Source organism: Danio rerio, chromosome 5, assembly GCF_052040795.2.
Source record: "Danio rerio strain M-AB ecotype USA chromosome 5, GRCz13ab, whole genome shotgun sequence".
NCBI classification, from domain to species: domain Eukaryota; kingdom Metazoa; phylum Chordata; class Actinopteri; order Cypriniformes; family Danionidae; genus Danio; species Danio rerio.
This window is the reverse complement of record NC_141025.1, coordinates 71,677,435-71,697,500: the sequence shown is the minus strand read 5'-3', so window position 1 is coordinate 71,697,500 and position 20,066 is coordinate 71,677,435. Positions and strand designations below refer to the sequence as shown.

The 20,066-nt window shown below is 38.8% G+C and overlaps 2 protein-coding genes and 1 long non-coding RNA gene across 52 annotated transcripts in view; 1 reads left to right on the top strand and 2 right to left on the bottom strand.

The window, feature by feature from the left end:
- Positions 1-1,039, bottom strand: part of LOC147844488 (uncharacterized) — a 5,891-nt gene extending 4,852 nt beyond the window's left edge. Inside the window, exon 1 of the long non-coding RNA XR_015492185.1 lies at positions 19-1,039. This is a non-coding gene — a long non-coding RNA (uncharacterized LOC147844488). The remainder of the gene's footprint in view (positions 1-18) is intronic.
- Positions 1-14,953, top strand: part of brd3b (bromodomain containing 3b) — a 40,179-nt gene extending 25,226 nt beyond the window's left edge. For 16 of the 50 annotated variants that reach the window (XM_087251316.1, XM_087251306.1, XM_087251310.1 and 13 more), the window contains 4 exons: positions 4,184-4,416; positions 6,115-6,404; positions 9,446-9,571; positions 12,794-14,953. In XM_087251316.1, the coding sequence (XP_087107442.1) occupies positions 4,184-4,416; positions 6,115-6,404; positions 9,446-9,571; positions 12,794-12,915 (771 nt within the window). In that variant the 3' untranslated portion in view covers positions 12,916-14,953. 50 annotated transcript variants of the gene reach the window in all.
- On the bottom strand, positions 14,690-19,055 carry brd3os (BRD3 opposite strand). Its single transcript, XM_087254673.1, has one exon. It carries the CDS (start codon positions 18,740-18,742, stop codon positions 18,488-18,490), a length of 255 nt encoding a protein of 84 aa, XP_087110799.1. The 5' UTR covers positions 18,743-19,055; the 3' UTR covers positions 14,690-18,487.
- Between the last annotated feature and the right edge of the window lie 1,011 nt (positions 19,056-20,066).

The following is a 20,066-nucleotide window of genomic DNA, read 5'->3' as shown; positions in this document are numbered from 1 at the left end:
GAGCGGTGAGCTGATGACCTTCACGGCCAATTACAGTCCTTTCTGTTGAGCACCGGTGAACACTAAGGCAAAAAAGCTCTGTTTAAGAACGCACTCAGCGGTGCTTAAATGTTAGCAGGAAAAAATAAAATATCAATACCAGGACAACATTATTACAGACAACACGAGGGTGTGCTACAGAGGACTGTATTGTTTCATCGCTCACCGTGTTACATTGGCTCAAACAGGGAAGCGTCACCGCGGTGTTTACCTGGTGCAATGAACTGAAGCCTAGGAGGACACTTAAGCATATTACGCTTAAAGAGATTATGATTTTGTTTAATGTCTAATCTGTTTTAATTTTTAAATTAAACTGAACAGAATGAGGTTAAAGTGATGTTTACCCCATCTGCATTTTGAAATCAATGTTTACAGTGCTGATCCTATACATCCGAGTTCCTTCCCACCGCAGCCTCACTTTCGTGTTTTAAAATGGCGGCTGCGTAAAATTAGCGTATTAAAGTTGAGTCCAGAAGATTAAATAAAATTATGTGGAGAAAAAAAACAGTAAACAGAATATGGGAAGAAATTAATTGAAATGATGTTATAGGGCCCTAATTTATTGATTTCACACATAAGCACAACGTCGATCTGTTTATTCTAAGCATGTGCTGCTGTTTTCTTATCTGCTGCTTCAAATCTTCAAGCTTATTAAATGAGGATTCTGATTGGCTGTTAATCTTTTCATCTTTCATCAGCTGAAAACAAATTACTCTGAAATCCAGTTCATCAGTGTTGTTCCTCTGTACTGCTGTCATTATAGTTGTGGTGTGGACTATTTATATTACATTAATGAAAACTTGTAAATCTATATCTTCATCATTATAGGTAGAGTTGTTGGACTGGGCCTTAAAGAGATCGTTTAATCTAAAAGTTAAAATTTGAAGTCCGGGATGTTGTTCTTTTTCTTTAGTAGAACCTTTAAACAAATGTTTAGCTGAAACAGTCTTTAGTGACATAATAAGGTACAAGTCAATGGTTTACCAGCACTTTGAGAGTCAAAAAAATAAAATAAAATAAATACAGGCAAAAGAAAGTTAATACATGTGGTTTCTGGCGATACACTGAGCTCAGGTCTGAGGGTGTTGATTTAAGGTAAATTGTTGAAATAATGTTAAATAATCAAGTCAGGTCAAGTAAATGTAGGAAAATGTTGTGGTGCCAGTAATTCTTTTTGCAACAGAGTGCCATTTGCATAGTTTTACATTGAAAAACCATTTAGTTTTTGTGAATGGAATGTGGTCGTCTTGTGTGCAAAACCTTGAGTTGTCAATACTTGCTTCGCAATCAGTGTGATCCACATCGTGTGACGTTATCGCAACGCGCATTCAAAACCTTTTTGAAATGGGCCACATGAGTTGCATCGATTACTAAACCTTTATTTTATTTTATACTAATATTTTATATATGCATCTGTCATCTATAATGTAGCCTTCTTTCTTCATCACACAGAAAAGCACAAACGCTCTGCATCCTTTTCATTGACAGTTTCAAACAGCTGTCTAACAACATGTTTGACTTAGCATTTAAGGCTGATTTATAAGTCGCTTTAAGGCAAGTCATTTCACTCGGCGGCCATCTTTGAAGCGCCTCCCGGGCATTCAGTTTGATTAAATTCTCCAAAACTACATTCTCCAAGCTTATGATTACATTTCATATTACGAATAACCAATAAAATTAAACAACTGTCTTTTTAGTTTCATTTCTGAATATTCGTATCACACTAAAGCCTGGTTTATACTTCTGCTTCAAGTGACCGGCGTAACCCACGGCGCATGCAACACGCGTAGCTGTGCATTTATACTTCTGCGCTCTGTCTCTGTTGGTCTGCATTAACACTTCCGAAACGCTAGTGGGCAGTCAGGTGTAAATGTTCCTCTGTGTTGAGTTTCTTCGCTGCTGTTTTGCTTTTCCTGAACACTTCCTGGATGTATAAGTGGCTCAAACTCGCTCATTTTGAGGCAGGAACCGGCGGACGTGCAACAACTTTAACTATGAGGTAAACACAAAACAAAACTTTCCATCCGGAGCTCCTTCACGGGACTCCACACTTGTAAACAATCGCTCCATCAGGCTCGCACCATTCACGCGGTTCTCGGTCCTGCCCAGACTCGTCAGCGCTACCAACCCAACCAATCACAGAGCTTGCGCTACGCATCGTTGCGACGTGTAGTTACATTTTTTGAGAGGTGCACATCAGCCACGGCGAAGGGCTATGCGTCAGCGCCGTGGGTTACGCCGGTCACTTGATGCAGAAGTATAAACCAGGCTTAAATCTGCAGAAACTCAAGTCTAGTCTATGCCCTTCCCCCGGAGAATTGTCATTCTATAGCAATCCCTGATCGGCTCTTGTACTAGAAGGCGTCTTTATTCACCATATTAACAGTTACACTTCCCCATTCAAAAGTATTCGAGTGACACATCTTGTGTATTCTATAGTCTTTGTTTATACTTCTGCGTCAAGCACACATGTATGGTCCTTCACGCAGTCACATAGCGCTCGCCGTGGCTGACATGCACCTCACAAAAAAATTTAACTACACGCTGGGATGACACGTAGCGCAAGCAATTGTTTACAAGTGTCGAGTCCTGTGAAGGAGCTCCAGATGGAAACTTTAGTTTTGTGTTTACTTTATGATTAAAGTTGTTGCATGTCTGCCGGTTCCCGCCTCTGAATAAGCAAGTTTGAGCTACTTGTACATTAAGGTAGCCTTCAGACAAAAGAAAACACCCTCTCAGTCGGGTTTCTTCCAGGAACATAAAAACCAGATAGCTTTCGGAAGTGTTATTGCAGAGCAACACAAACCGCACGCAGACGTGTAAAGGCACAACTACGCAAAAAGCAGGCGCCGTGGGTCACACCGATCACTCGATGCAGAAGTATAAATCAGCCTTTATTTTTAAGCAGTTGGTTTTATTTCCAAATTTTATAACAGGCTTTATAGGATAACTGTAGTTTCTCTGTTTCTCTCAGAATTTTTTTTATAGAGATCAATAGTTCTAGAGGTCCAACAATTAATAATGGATTAAGATATGTAAATTATACTTTCACAAAAAAAACAATAAAAGAAATGTTCCGAAATTTGTGAAGATTTTGTGAAAAATCACCTTAAAATCAGTCATTTTAGCCACTGATTATTTTTGATTTGTCTTTTACTTGCTTTTTTTGACTCGCAGAGTGCCAGTTGCCATAGACTTGTATTTTATGAATTGCATATGAAAAACAGATCTCTTGTTGTTTAATCTGAAAATCCCAACATTTTTAACGATGAGATGCAAGCTCCAGGGTTAATACAGTCATGAAAAACCTGGAATAGTCATGGATTTTTGACATGGCATTTTCCAGGCCTGAAAAAGTTTTGGAAAAATAAAAAAACCCACAAAGTTTTGGAAAAGTCATGGAAATTAGTTTAACAAATATCGGTTTACTTAAATATAGCTTTACTTCTTTTCTGTCCATGGTCAAACACATGCTTTCGCGTTATTAGTGCTGTGTGAACGTTATCTAAAAAATTACATAGATACAGATTCATTTAAAATAAAAGATTGTTGCATGTTTTACGATAGGCTTTAATAACTTTTAACATGCATTATTTTTCTTATTATTTACCACATATACGTAGACATTACATGAAACATTAGGTCATGAAAATTTACTTAAAAGTCCTGGAAAGGTCATTGAATTTTAGTGGTAAAAAAGTGTGTGAATCCTGAAGCTCCAAACGTTATTCAAAATGACAAGTTTCGAAATTAATCCAGTGCATAGACCAATAATGTCAACTTGCGTTTCAAAAATTTGTTCGAATTTATTGGGAAGTTTAGTTACTGTACAACTAAAAGAAGAAAGATGTTGCTGATGTAACACATGAAAACATCCAAATATAACTTTAGTTTGCAAAGATTTTAGATGTGTAAACCATTAAATAAGTGTCCTCTACAAACAGCTGTTTTCTGGGAAGAGCATTTCCGTGAAAATGGGAGATGCGTAGGGGACAAATGTCATTCATTATCCTTCAAACTCTTCCCTCCATCACCAGTCCCATCATCTGTCCCCGCACAGCTGAGATCCTAGTGTTTTACGTTAGCAGCGAAGCAGCATGCACCATCCCCTGCTTGCTAACATTCCCTCCACCTTCCTCCTCAGCTGAAGGCTGTTCATGAACAGCTAGCCGCTCTGTCACAGGGTCCTGTGAGCAAACCAAAGAAAAAGAAAGAGAAGAAGGAAAAAGAGAAGAAGAAAAAGGACAAAGAGAAGGACAAAGACAAGAACAAGGTCAAGGCAGAAGAAGACAAAAAGGCCAAGTCCACGCAACCGAATAAGCAAACACCACAGAAAAAGACCTCGGCGCGAAAACCCAACAGCACATCTACTACGAGGTGAGCTGGTTTTCAATAGTTCTGTTGGGATGTTTCAATATTTACAACTAAATGCATAAGCTTGGGGTATAAAAAAAGAAGCCTAGAGTGCCATCGGCTGTTAGAAACTAGCCTAGAGTGCCAACAGCTGTTATAAACTAGCCTAGAGTTCCGTCAGCTGTTACAAACTAGCCTAGATCACTATCTGCTGTTAAAAACTAGCCTAGAGAGCTGTCCACTGTTAAAATTCGCTGTTAAAAACCAGCCTAGAGGGTCATCCTCTGTTAAAAATAACTAGCTGTTAACTTGCCTAGAGCACCGTCAGCTGTTTTAAAAACTAGCCTAGAGTGCTGTCAGCTGTTAAAAACTAGCCTAGATTGTTGTCCACTGTTAAAAACTAGCCTAGATCAGCGTCCACGGTTAAAAACTAGCCTTGAGTGCTGTTTGCTGTTAAAGACTAGCCTGGAGCGCCATCTACTTTTAAAAACTAGCCTAGAGCGCCATCTGCTGTTAATGACTAGTCTAGAGTGTCGTTTGCTGTTTAAAAACTAGTCTAGAGTGTCATCTGCTGTTAAAAACTAGTCTAGAGCGCCATCTATTGTTAAACTAGTTTAGAGTGCCAACTGCTGTTAACTAGTTTAGAGTGCCATCGGCTGTTAAAAACTAGCCTAGAGTGCCATCTGCTGATTAAAAACTAGCCTAGAGCACCATCTGCTGTGTAAAAATAGTCTAGAGTGCCATCTGCTGTTAAAAACTAGTCTAGTGTCATTTGCTGTTAAAAACTAGTCTAGAGTGCCATCTGCTGTTAAAAACTAGCCTAGAGCGCCATCTGCTGTTAGACTAGTGCGCCATCTGCTGTTAAAAACTAGCCTAGAGTGCCATCTGCTGTTAAAACCTAGCCTAGAGTGCCATCTGCTGTTAAACTAGTGTGCCATCTGCTGTTAAAAACTAGACTAGAGCGCCATCTGCCATAAAACTAGTGCCATCTGCTCTTAAAAACTAGTATATAGCGCCATCTACTGTTTAAAACTAACCTAGAGCGCCAACTACTGTTAAAACTAACCTAGAGCGCCATCTACTGTTAAAAACTAACCTGGAGCGCCATCTGCTGTTAAAAACTAGCATAGAGTGCCATCTACTGTTTAAAAACTAGCCTAAAGCGCCATCTGCTGTTAAAAACTAGCCTAGAGTGCCATCTGCTGTTAAAAACTAGCCTAGAGCGCCATCTGCCATAAAACTAGTGCCATCTGCTCTTAAAAACTAGTATATAGCGCCATCTACTGTTTAAAACTAACCTAGAGCGCCATCTACTGTTAAAACTAACCTAGAGCGCCATCTGCTGTTAAAAACTAACCTAGAGCACCATCTGCTGTTAAAAACTAGCCTAGAGCGCCATCTGCTGTTAAAAACTAGCCTAGAGTGTGCCATCTGCTGATAAAAACTAGCCTAGAGCGCTATCTGTTGTTAAAAAGTAGCATAGATCGCCATCTGCTGTTAAAACTAGCCTGGAGCACCATCTACTGTTAAAACGAAACTCAGAATTAAAAGGGAATATCGAAGGAATTAGAAAATCTCAGAATCGATTTCTTGAACGATTGTTCTGCCACAGATCTAGTACTTTCACAGTTTTATCACACACCCATAGAAGAGGTAGAGTGGGTTTCATGTAATTCTTTGAGTCTTATCCTTTGTGAAAACTGCGCAATCTCCAATCTACAGGCAAGCGAAAAAGGGTGGCAAACCTGGCGCAGCAAACTACGAGTCTGACGAGGAAGAGTCTCTTCCCATGTCTTACGACGAGAAGCGGCAGCTCAGCCTGGATATCAACCGATTGCCGGGTGAGAAACTGGGCCGCGTGGTCCACATCATCCAATCACGCGAGCCCTCGCTGCGAGACTCCAACCCAGACGAGATCGAGATCGACTTCGAAACACTCAAGCCTTCCACGCTGCGCGAGCTGGAGCGATACGTCAAGTCCTGTTTACAGAAAAAGCAGCGCAAACCTTTACGTAAGTGCCCTTCTTTTCCCATTCTTCAGATGGTTCGTTATTCTAGGCGTACTTTTCTAGACAAGCAGCTCTCTTTTTTTCTTGCCTGGTCCGTCTGCTCTAAAAGCTGAAATGGGCTGTGCTGTTTCCTCCTTTGAGCTGGGAGCACTCACTTTTTTCCAATGTGTTGCATGACTTTTGGTGGATTATCTTACTTGTGCTTTTCCTGGAATTAATACCTTCAAGTGAAGCTTCAAGGGTTTAAAGAGTACATGAGTATACAGTAGAGAACATTTGATATCAGACCATTAGGGTTTCCTAATTGTACACAGTGTATGTACGTTTAATTAGGCGCACTGTCGTACCAAATAAGGAATATTCCGGGTTCATTACAAGGTCAGCTCAGGTGCTGTTTACACTAATGCGTTTACATTTTAAACGCGCAAGTGTTGTTATGGTTAAGCATGGCGCCCACACCACTCCAGCATGTTCGACCCACAAAAACAGAGTGTTCTGAAAACCTAAAAACCAGACAAAATTCAGACAATTTCAAAATGCATCGCTATTTTCTCTTGAATTGATTTATCATTTAGTTTTTAAAAAACAGATAGCACTTTATGCCTCGTTTCCACTGACTGGTACGGTACGGTTCGGTACGGGTCACCTTTATCAGGCTTGCGTTTCCACCACAAAGGGTCATTTTGTCATTCCCAGTTCATAATAGTCCAAAAGGCAAATATAAACATGGCAGTTTATTCATGATTCAGGTTGCTAAAACAATCCTGTGTTTTGCCGGGCTTCGAAAAAATTTTTTTTCCGCGTTTCACTCTCGCTTTACTCTCGTGATTGTCCTTTTTTTTTTTTAATGGATCAGATGATGGAGACTTTTCAATAATCACACACACGCGTTATTATCATCAGCTCAAGAAGTTCGTTGTATCAAATATAGAAGCGATCCCAAGCTCCCGGAAGAAAGCGAATACCGCTCGCACTTTTAGACGGGCTCGTAAAACAACAACAGGACACGGCAGATTTTTCTTCTTGGCTGTGTGTCTGTTCATTGAGACGACGACGAGGTTTGTTTAAGCCCAGGTCATCCCATTATTATATGCATATAGTATTTCCATGTAATGTCTCAGCTTTGTATTTAAAAAAAACATGGCGGTTCCTTTGTTTACATTCTTTGTAGCTCCACGAGCTCGTGACGTATGTCTGTAACCAATCAGCGTTCTGCTGCACGTGTACCTTCACCTTTTGGTACCCTTCCTCCCGTTTGGTACCCTTTCGAAAGAGTGCAGAAAAAGTGGTACGGTACGGTTTGGTTCGGTACGCTTTTTGACAGTGGAAACGGCCATAAAAGCGTACCAAACCGTACCGTACTGTACCACACCACTCAGTGTAAACGGGCCAGTAGTCTTTATAAACAGCCATACTCTGGAAATTTTCTTACCTTTTGGTTTCAAGTGTGGTCTTGAAAAATCTCAGTTTCAAGTGCAAGTCTAGCCCTTCCCCTTAGCCCTACGCCTTCAAACTAAAGAGAATCAGGACACCCCTAAGTAAGTAGAAGTGCCCTAGGGTTAGAATTGGGATTGGGCCTAACTGAACAATTTTGGGTGAACTATCCCTTCAAATTTTGATAACTAACACTCATATACACAATTAAATTTTAAATGTTATTTTAAGAATTGTATACAGTCATTCACAGTACTATGTAGGTTAGGGTACTTCGCGACTCAAATAATTTTCCTGTAATTTATTATTATTTTTATTTATTTTGTCAAAATTCTCTGATTGATTGAGATTTGTTAATGTTTTCTGTTATACAAGTTATATTCAGTACTAGGGTTGCACGGTTTACCGGTGCTATGGTAGTATCCTGTGATACTATTGCTCCAAAATAGTGCCAGTGCCAGCGTAGTTCGTAAACAGTAGTATCATCGTTAATGGTTTATCTACAATTGAACATGTTGCATGTGGAAAATTTGCTAAAATGCTCACGTTTGTGCAACAATAGACCATTTTATTTAAATAGTCTGTAGAGCCCTTTAAGGTTATTAAACTGTAGAATTCACGCCTTTTATGGTAGCCTATTGCACGTTTTCTGATGTTTCAGATCTGAATCAGTTTATTTTTGTTCCTCTCAATATGATTTTGTAGCTACAACTGTGACAATCTCTTAAAAAGAGCGACTCACAAAGTGAAATTTTGATTACCTGATAAGTCTAAAAAAAAACCCTGAAAAACCCAAAAGAGCAACAGGAAACATTGAAACAATTTTTGACCACTTCATATAACAGGGTGTCTGCGGTCTTAAAAATTATTAAAAGTTGATAAATCAATTTTGAGTAATTTAAGGCCCTTAAAAGTATTAAATATTCTTAAATGATATTTTGCAAGTTGTTAAATTTTATATAATTTGTGTTAATGCAATGTATGGTTGTATGCTAAAGTTTACCTGAATTAAATCTGCGAATATCAGGATGCTGCATTGTTTATGAAATCAATAAAGTCCTACTAGATTTGACATCATGCTGCTTTGTTTACTGCAGTAATCAAGGTAACACCATTATTTCTGCAGTTCTGTAGGCGCCAACCTGCTGAATAAGCTAGACTTACCAGATTTTTATTCAGGATATGAGTAATGTTTTAGTTTTAGACTCATGTCTTACATTAATATTTAGTAAATATGCTGTAAAATCTCATCAGTGTTTCCGGTTGAAACGTAAAGTGGTTTTAAGGTCTTAAAATGTATGGAACGTGTCTTAAAAGGTATTGAATTTCACAATTGAAAGGCACAAATACAACATGACATTTTGGGCCAGAGTTGGCTCTAAAGCTAATTTCCATCGGTAGTCCCTGAGAAATGATGCAAAAAAATTAGGAAGAATGTGGTCCTGCTGTTTGGGCTCAACTTGTATTGAACCTGATGGATTCCTTCATCCCAAATTTGACGTCATGCAGTCTAAAACCAGTGTAGTCGAGTGCTTTTTTGCTGCTTGCCACGGCGGTGGGCTACGAGGGCAACCCGTTACTCACCGGTCACCGCTGTGTGTCTCCTGCAGCGGGCACTGGGAAAAAGAGTGCCAAGTCTAAAGAGGAACTGGTTCAGGAAAAGAAGAAAGAGTTAGAAAAGAGGCTACAGGACGTGAGCGGACAACTGAACAACAACAAGAAACCACCCAAAAAAGGTACCTGTGTGGTAGTGTGCAGATGTGAGCAGACAGGTCACCAGATTGGGTTTTAGATGGATTTAGGAGGCTAGGATGAGAAAACCGAGATAAGGATAGGCTGCTTCACTAATTCGACTAACTTGATGGAAGGGCTTCTGTCAGACCTTCTTTCATATTTAATGCTATTCACACACTGAAAAGGGATCGCAGGGCTCAACAACAAGGATGGGCTGCTGGCTAAAGCTGAGGACCAGTAGATGGGACTTTCTGTGTGAAATTTACTAACAATTTTTATTCTGCTTGTCAGCGATTTAACTTTTGCTATGAAAAAAATATATACGTGGGCATAGATATTTTTTTAATCTAGATTAATCTCACTGTAATCTTGGAATTAATCTAGATTAAAATGGCTGATTTGAATTCTTCCGAAGGCATTCAGAATAAATGTGCGACCCAAATAATGACTAAAAGTAAGTTTTTGAGAACGGGTTTCTCAAGCCAGGTGGCGCATTAGACTAGGGGCTTATCTCCCGTTTTCAAAATGCATCACAAACTGCTTGAGAAACTGTACTACTATGATGAAAATAAACGTGTCTGGAAAAGTTTGGAAAAACAGAAAAACCCACAAGGTTTCAAAAAAGTCATGGAAATTACATTTACATTTAGTCATTTAGCAGACGTTTTTGTCCAAAGCAACTTAAGCTGCAGTCATACTAGAGCTTGTGCTTGTGGAATTCTGTCGTATGGCGCTGTGAAAAGGGACGGGGTTAAACAATATGATTAGACATTAACAAAAGTGAGCGATTGAAGTGCAGTGTGACCTCGGCTTTACAATAGAAGTAGTTTTACATACTATTACTAGTTTAACAAGCTATTAACATCATCTAAAATTGGTTTGACAAATCTGTACTGGAATGGAAGTTAGATGTTTTTACTTCTTTTGTTGGCCAAAAACATGCTCTCACATCATTAGTGCTGTGTAAGCATTGTCTATTTTACATAGATATGAAAATAAATTGACACTAAATAGATTGTTGCGTGTTTTCTCATATGCTGTAATAAATTTAAACGTTCGTTGTTTTTCTTATGATTTACTATTACATGATACATTAGGTCACAAAAATCGACTTGAAAGTCCTGGAAAAGTCATGGAATTTTTGTAAAAATGTGTACAAATCCTGTAATAGTAAACTATTCAAAAGATTCGTCTCTCGGTGCAAAAAAAAAAAAAACGAGTTTGGTGTGATCAAAACCCTGCTATAGCTCTGATACAACTTTTATTTATAAAAAAAAAATTAAACGCCGCAGAGTTTGGTTGTTTGTCTGACGTAATTAGCTTACTGTTATTATTAAAATGTTAATACTCCATACAAATCATGAAGCTGATTGGTTGGTTCTTATCACATGACGTGCTTGAAAATCAGATCGCGCTGTTCTGTCGGCACACTTGAACTTAAAGGGTCATGAAACACCAAAACACATTTTTTGAGATGTTGACAGTCTCATTTTTTGTCCCATGCTGCTATAAACACTATTAGGACTGTGTGAAAAGTGAAAATTGGTTGTTTTTGTGTTATTTCAAGCAAATTCCTCCTTCCGGTTTGAAACAAATTTTTGAAGCTGCGTCACGATTAGATCCTTGTGTATATTCCACAAGGAGTAGACTGGATGTCTGTACCTGGGAGTGCATTATGATGTCTCTGAGTGTGCAGCATTAATTCATGAGAAAGACTTGGTTCAAACCAATCAGCGCGCTCTATTATGTATGTGCAACTTCATTAATATGCATGATAGCTTTGAAGACTGTTACAGTGCTCAGACAGCAGAGAGACGCCACGGGGTGTTGCCAAAAAAAGTGGAATAAGAAGAATTGTTTGGAAACACAGGTTGTCAGTGTTGCTTTTATAAATTTGCTGCAACGAAGGTTATGTTTTCATTTCCCGCTATGAGAGCGCAGCTGAACTCGCATGTGGATTGCAGTGCATGTTTAAGAAGTACGTTTGTAAGGAGCATTATTTACCCGAGAGCTTTTCACATCTAGAAATGATGAAATCCGGATTTTCCGCTCATCTCCTTTTAATAAAGACGCGGCACCAGTTGGTGTTTATTGTCCAGTCTCTACAGATTTGGTAAGTGTGTGATCAGTGTTCTTTGTTTGTTTATTTAGATGGCAAAGTTAGTTCGTATCAGCAGCAGTACTCTTTCGGTGTTTAAAGACAGACCTTAGTCAAAATGATTTAGTTACTAAGTTTACAGTATGTTAATATCACTACAATATTATGGACTGAAAGATCCGATGTAAATGCTGCTCTCCGAGTGTAAACATGTAAACACCACAATCAAACCATCACCGTGTTGTAGGGTTTTCCCCGCATTTTGTGATGGGATAGTCTATACATACAGCTTTCTGACAATACGTTACCTATCGAGTGCATCTAAGTTACCGAGAAATGTCTTGTTTGTCACAAGGTGCATGAATGAACGTGCCTAGCTGCAGTTAAAGTCCACCATTTAATAATTTGGCAAATAATTTGATTACTGATGTCCATGTAAACGCAGTCACTGTCTTTCTGCCCTGCGTCTGTGTGTTTGTGCCTCTGTGAAAATCAGCGTGTGCCCAAATCGACACTCCCATTTTTATGCAAATTTTTATGCACCTTCCCTCTTTCCCTCCTGCGACACTCCCACCTAAACAGAGCTGGACACACCCACTTTCCTGACTTTTTCCAAACTAGAGGTGTGAAAACACCCTGCTGAAACAGGGGGGTTTCGAGGCCCTTTAAGCTTATCATATCGCAAGCATGCCATGACCGCATTGTTCCCTAGTATACACTTGAGTGCGCAAAAGATGAAATATGTGCAAAGCCCCTTAACCTTTGATAATAACTATATAATTGTGTATGTTAAGGCCAGTAAAAGTTCAACTGTAAACAAAAACAAATCCTTGCTGTTGAGCCCTGCTTTGGACAAAGAGTGAAGACCTGCTAGAGAAGCTAAATAAATCCAAAACTGATGAATGTGGTTGTGTATGTGCTGTAACTAACTGACTTCACTTGATATCAGCTGCTTTGGTGCGCACGTAAATACTCTGTTCTCTGCTTTCTTTGTGCATGTCTCTGCTTTATGGTAATACACATCTGCGGGAGTGGCTAAGGGAACAATCTAGGGACTTGATTTGAAATGCATAATGCTCAGTGTTTGTTATTAAACGGCGCAATCATTCTTCTTCCCTGTCGCCAGCAGAGAAGGCGGGGTCAGCGCAGGGGGGCGGGGCATCCCGGTTGAGCGGCAGCAGCAGCTCTTCGGATTCGGGCAGCAGCAGCTCCAGCGGCTCCAGCTCCGAGAGCAGCGACTCAGACTGAACTCCAAATCCTTCAAGCTCCTCTGTTTTCTAACCAAGTAGTGTGTGTTGTCATGATAGTATCTCTCTGAAGGGGGCCGCTTTTACGAAGAGCTTTGCAGGACGGCAGAGGATATTTTAAACATAGTTTGTAGGACGGCTCAGATCAAGAGGAGAGCGGGAATAGTACGAGTTTTAAAGGTTCTCTCTGGCCCTCAAAGGGAAAAATAACGCCTGGTATCACCAGAGGATTAAAAAAAGACAAAAAAAAAAAAGATATTTTTTTGAAAATATGTCAGTTGTGGAAGTGAAACGGTTGTGCGTCTGTTCTTTCTTTTTATTTTCGGTTAGGTTGCTGCTCGTTAGATTCATACACGCGTTAGTGGGGAAAAACTGACAAATGCCTGGCTGCATTTTATCGATCGAGTAGCTTCACATGTTCTCAAAGCCTGAAGGAACCATAAGCGATCGGCTCTTTTACACTCTTAGTGTGGCTCTTGTCATGTCCGCGTGACTTTTCAACTCATTCCACGATTCTTTTGCTGAGTATGATAGTGCTTTTCATTGTTACCATTATTTTTTAAAAAGAAAATCTATTTATTATTTCGTTTTTTTTGTAATCCAATAAGGCACACAAGTGTTCTCAGCGTTCTGTTTTTACAAAAATGACCAGTTTAAATATGTACGAAATTTGGCAACCCTTCATATATATATTTTTAGGCAATTTCAACACTGTAAAATGTCTCCTCCGGTGCTCTCGGCTCAGTATTTGATGTAGAATTACGATGTCTGAATTTGTTTGTTTGTTTTTAATCTATATCATACTCTCATTTGTTTTCTATTTGAATCGTCTTGTGTATTTTTTATTTTACTATTGATATATTGGTGCCCTGAATAGCTCTACTTTCTATCTGATACCAAGTCCACTCATAGGACAATCAAAGATCAGTAGATACGGACGTCTTAAAGATAATGACGCAAGTTCAGCAAGACGCAACACCCCTCCCTCACAATATTGCACCCCTTTTGGACAATGAGACTTTTTGTATAGAAACAAACGGCGGAGAAAGTTCAAGCAGCAGTGCTAGACGTCATTTCAGAAGGATTTGTGTTTGATAATAGTTCTTATTAGTTGAAAGTATCACAACTAATGTATGTTCTCAATTTGAATTGATTTGATTTTACTTAAATGGTGTATTGAATGCTTTCAATGGTACCTAGACACTTGTTTTCCGGGAGTAGTTTGGAAGTGGACCATGACTGATAATCTTTATATATAAATATATATTAAAAAAAATAAATATGAATGTATTAGAGGTTATTTTCACATTTTTCTTCTCGTACTGCCGCTCATTCAGTGGGATTTCTTTTCATTTACCAGCCTTCATCTCTGAACCCCTTGAAATCATTGGATGTGCTCTTGAGTTGCCTTAAGTTTAGTCGGCACACTAAAATAAAGTCCGATGGGTCCGGTTTAACTGATCGAGTCTAAGCCAATGTGTATAGTTTTGTTTTTTAATCATGAAATTGTGATGTAAAGTGACTTTCATGGGATTTTTTCTTACATGTAGGATGCTTTTAATCATGTTTTGATTTATTATACCACTGTATTGCATTACATTTCCCTTGTCTATAACCTACTTTTGTCTCTTTGTCAGAAATTCCTCCACCCGGGCTTCGCGATGCAGACAGAGATTTAACGATACATAGGATATATATAATAACAGATATAAATGTATATTCACTACTTATTCGTCAAACTCTGTCTTGGGTCTGAGGATTTTAGCTTTTGTTTATGTTTTTTTTTATGAGAGAAAGAGAGAGAACATTTGTGTATTGCATGCCAATTTACAGTATATTTCTTAACTTTTTTGAGCAGTTTATAACCTGTAAATGTCATCCTTTCGAGTACAAATTTTCAAAATGCGTAGCGCTGCATATGTTAAGTTCGGCAGGTATGTTTTTGGCGAAGACTTACATGGTAATATCTGATGTATAAGCTAATCTGAGATTTGGACACTGAGCCCCTCGTTTTTCGTAAATAAACCACAAAAAACCCATTAGAGTGTCTTTTTACTATTTGGATATATATATTTGTTAGGTAGATGTTATGATTTAGAAGGCAATAACATGGTGGTACATTTTAAAATACTCTCTTTGACAGTGTAATGACTAAAATGTATCATCATCAGTTCATTAAAGGTCCCATGAAGTGCTTTGAAATGTGCATTTATATCCGATGTTTGACAATCTCAACTAAACCTCGAAAAGGGTGTGGCATAGTGTAGCTCCGCCCCCTTAAAAAAAACATCCAATAGTGTTTTGTTTTATCACAGCTCTGTCAGTGAAAGTGGTTGAACTCCATCAAATTAAAGGCATCTTAAAGGGGCGGGGCATGTCAGATACTAGAGAGCATTTGATTGGTTATGATTAGAAATGAAGTATGAGGTGACGTGACCATTGGTCCATAGGTGGAAGTGACGAACTACAAATGTGTGCAAATATGTCTATATCAGTTTTATATCTAATAAACGCAAATTTTGTCACTGTTTTTGAGCGCACTAGCTTATAGATATCTTAAAAACTAACAATACTGAAAATAACATCTTAAAAACGTTACTTTAATTTCATTGGATCTTTAACAGAGTGGTACATTTTAAAATACTCTCCTGACCAGCGTAATGACGTTAAACTGTACCATCTTCAGCTTGTTAAAGGTCCCATGAAGTGCTTTGAAATGTGCATTTGTATCTGATGTTTGACATAATCTCAACTAAAACACCATGAGAGGGTGTGGCATAGTGTATCTCCTCCCTTTTATAAAAGCCATTAGCGTTTTGGTTTATCTTAGCTCTGTCAGTAAGACGGGTTGAACTCAAGTGCATCAAATAAGAAAGATCTTGAAGGGGGCGAGGCTTGTCAGATTCTAGAGAGCATCCAATTGGTTTTAATTTGATCAGAAACTAAAGTATGAGGTGACGTGACCTTTGATCCATTTAGGCGAAGTGACAAACTACAAGCTTTACAGCTCATATAAGTTTTATATCTTAAAAAACGCAAATTGTCACTGTTTTGGAGCGCACCAGTTAATAGAAATCTTAAAAACAAACGATACTGATACAAACATCAAAAGTTTTATTTTCCATATTTTTTGGCAGCATCAAAGCTCCATATTAGAAAGCATGACATAGGTTATTAAGATTGCTGTTTCGCATAAATCATAAACACAGTGATGTTTGATTCAGTAACTAAAGCATAATACTTCAGATGCCAGTATATTGAATATTAGGTAATACAGCACATATGTTATAGAGAGAGAGCTATTGAGACTTCTAGATATTCAATTTTAAGTTGTGTTCGTGAACAAATTCAAGTGGTCATATTTTCTATAGCTATATATGTATAATGTTGTGTAACAATACTTAGTGTTTATATCAGCTTCTCAACCACGTTTCTTGAGGACCACCTGCATTGCACATTTTTCCGGGTCTCTTTAACCAAACACCTGATTCAGATCATCAGCTCATTAGCAGAGACTGAAAGACCCGTAATGGGTGTGACACAAAGGAGTCATCCAAAACGTGCAGTGTTGGTGGTCCTCCAGGAGCGTGGTGTAGAGGCTCATTTACATGCTCAAAATATCTTGTCAGATAGATTTAGAAAATCATTTCATGACATTATAATCATCATTTTAAGACTATACTTTGTTTCTCAAACCATTGTTAGCAAAAATAATTAAATACTTTAAAATATAATACACTTCAGTGTGACAACATTTTCCTGCATATTTTAAAAAGTAGACTACTCAACTCTATTTCCTCAATATTATGTTATTGGAGCAAACACTTTTCTAGTATCTAATATACCTTTTATGTGAACACAATTATTAGTGAAATGAATTATGACCAGTGTTGGGGGTAACGCATTACAAGTAACATGAGTTACGTAATAATATTACTTTTCGTAGTCATCTGTTTAAGTAACAAGTACAGTAACACACTACTTTAGAAAATTGAGTAATGATATTTGAGTTACTTTTTAGTTAAATTAATTCGCTTTTAAAAACAAATTGCTGGATTAAACGCAGGAACAGACAGAAACCAAGATGGCTTTAGCTTACATTTCTGTGATGGAAATATTCTCATTATTCTGAACAAATGGAAGAAAAAGGAAAATAGTGTTGTTGTAATGCACGGTGATTTTTCTTCACCCATAAGGCAAAAAGTAGCAAACACATTGCTTTAACCTTACATTAATCTGTATTAGACATGGGGCGATAACCATTTTCAAGGTATACCACGGTTTTAAAAAAGTCAAGGTTTTAAAACCTTTTCTGCTAAATTTTTCTGCTTTACAATTCTTACGCCGATTCATACATTGGTTCAGCGTCAAACTCTTGACGAAGGGCGTGTCTGAAGTTGGGGCTAACGCGATTATCATAGCAGCGCCGTCCAATCTAACAAGTCTGCAATTGGCTACTGTCTGAGCTGGGGAATTTGCATAAAGCCATCTGATTGGCTGACGCTTCCGTAGGTGGTTGAGAAATTGAGAAAGTTGCCAACTTCTGCAGCGAGCAACGCCACTGAAGCAGCGCCAACGGACCCACAATTCAGTTCAGCAACGCTTGACATCTCACCCATGCAAAGTGAATGCGAAGCATTAACGCCTCGTTTGAATGAGGCGTTTAAGGTATGTATACGTTTTTTTCTGCTTATAGGACAATGGTATCTCTAGCAGAAAAGATGTCCAAAAATGCAGTTTTAAACTAAGAAATTGTTTTTGAAACTAATGAAGACAGCAGACGTCAATTAATTATTGATTATTTGAATTATTTAGCGTGGCATGCTTGATGTTACAAAATATCTTAATTTTTTGCTTAAAAAAAGTGTTCAAATGAGAAAAAAGGTTTAAGTTTTTTACACAGACATTTAATAAAAACCTATTTTAGAGCAGTAATCGCAATACAGTGATATTTTTATCCAAGGTTATCATACTGTCAGAATCTTATACCAGCCCATGCCTAATCTGTATATACAGCATGTAAAGCCATCAGAAAGTTCTCAGAAGATAACATTATTTTTGTGTTTTTTAAAGATAAATGAAGGTTATACTGTGTTGTTAATTGCAGAGCTCCCCTATTTAAAAAAAAACGTTTTGAAAAAGCCTCAGCAAAGGTAACAAAAAGCAACTCAAAAGTAACGTAACACATTACTTACCATAAAAAGTAACGCAACTAGTTACTTCTTCATGGAGTAGCTCAATATTGTAATGCATTACTTTCTACAGTAACTTTCCCCAACACTGATTATGACAAACATGTTTTGCTTTTGACCCATACGTATAAAACAGTTTTTTAAATAAAAGTCCATGCGTGTTCAATTTTGGTTTTGGTGTTCGCAAGTCTCACGCATGTCGACCAATTCTCACGCAACACACGTTGCTATTATCACGCTGAAATCACTCAATACACATTCAAAAGCTACATTTTTTCAAGTATATAATACTGTACCTATTTGTTGACTATGCTAACTAAAATACTTGATTGTCTTAGCAATTATTTGAGGAGAGATTACACCATCACAGGTATAACCCCGTCACATAACCGCGCAAATGCGGGATTGTCCATCTCCGTCAGAGTCCTGCAGTCTCGTCTTGTCGCGCACCACCACCGCCTGGTTTCCGTAGCGGCTGTACCAGGAGCTCTGGCTGCGGCTCAGGTAGTTGCTCGGCGGCGCCTTCTGGAGCTCCAGCTGCTGCTGCTGCCAGATCAACAGCGACGTGTCCCTGAAGCGGAGCCGCGCGTAGCCCTCCGACATCGCCTTCTCGGCTAATGGACAGCGCTCCGTCATCGCGAGCTCCGGATCCAGGCGGACAGGCGTCTCGTTGAATCTGTATTCATCTCAGAAAAATCTCCTTAAGAGCTCCCATTACAGCATGGTCGATGACAGGAGAAACGCGCTTGTGTTCGCCAGTCGATACTACTTTCCTTGGCATTTTGTTTAATGATAATGTCTGTGCTGATTGTAACGAACAGTCCGTTCATGAGGTATGATGGTCTTCTGTTGTATTCCGTATGTTTCTTGGGGGAAACTGGAGAAAAACGAAGATAGTTAAACTCCAGAAACGCCAGCGGCTGCCTGTGGCAACAACGTCCGCTTGAATAAAAATCCGACTGGAACTAACGTTACTCACGACGAGACGTCTAGTGGTTCCGCACAATGTTGCCAACTTAGCGACTTTTCAGACACCCCTAGCGACAAATTTTCAGAAAAGAGACTAGCGACAAATCTAGCGACTTTTTTCTGTGTTAATTGAGATTTTTATGGACTGTCACTTGTCCATACTTTACCGTCCCTACTTTTCTCAACGAGCAGCGGGTGATGCCGTCGGCCCCTCCCCCGCCTCAGAGCACTGACAGGCGGCCATAGATATATACACTTGATATCGCATAGGGACCCTAAGCATGCGTCAATAGCGCCGCCACATTGGTACAGTGCTCCCAGGACAAATGTCATTCAACCGCACGAGTCAAGACAGTGTTATTACGTGAAGATGCGGTACTTTAGCGCTGTCTACGGGTGTAGAAACGAGCAAACAAAGAAATCAAAGCACAAAGGCAGAACATTTCATAGGTAATATTAAGTTTTTTTTCTGTTTTTGTATGTTCTGAACTGTTGTGCTAATCAGGTAACGTTATTGATGATGACAGTCACTGCATTCACCATAAAGCAAAGCAGCTCCAACTCGCACTAAACACTCGGCTTATGCTAGTTTTGTTGAATAAAATCAGCAAACAATGCAAAAGAAATATGACAACGAGATGCTGCGCTGCCAGAAACTTGTATTATTGTCGGCTAGTAAACGAGTCGTTCATAACGGGGGGATTCATTCACAAACGAATCGCTCCCTCCGTCAGTATGAGAAGTGAAAGCAGGAGAGGAGGTGTGTTTCAGGACATGATTAAATCAAATTTATCAGGGAGGGTGAATAGTACATTTCTGTACACACAAACTCAAGTTTTTTGTCAGGAATGGCCTGATCCATCAATGTAGAAAAGTGATGTAAAATTATAATTTTCGTAATTAGAAAAAAAATTACATACTAACATCCAGGAAAACTCCCGATCATAGAAATTTGTGTATATGTGTATATCTCTGGCTTTGGACGGCCACA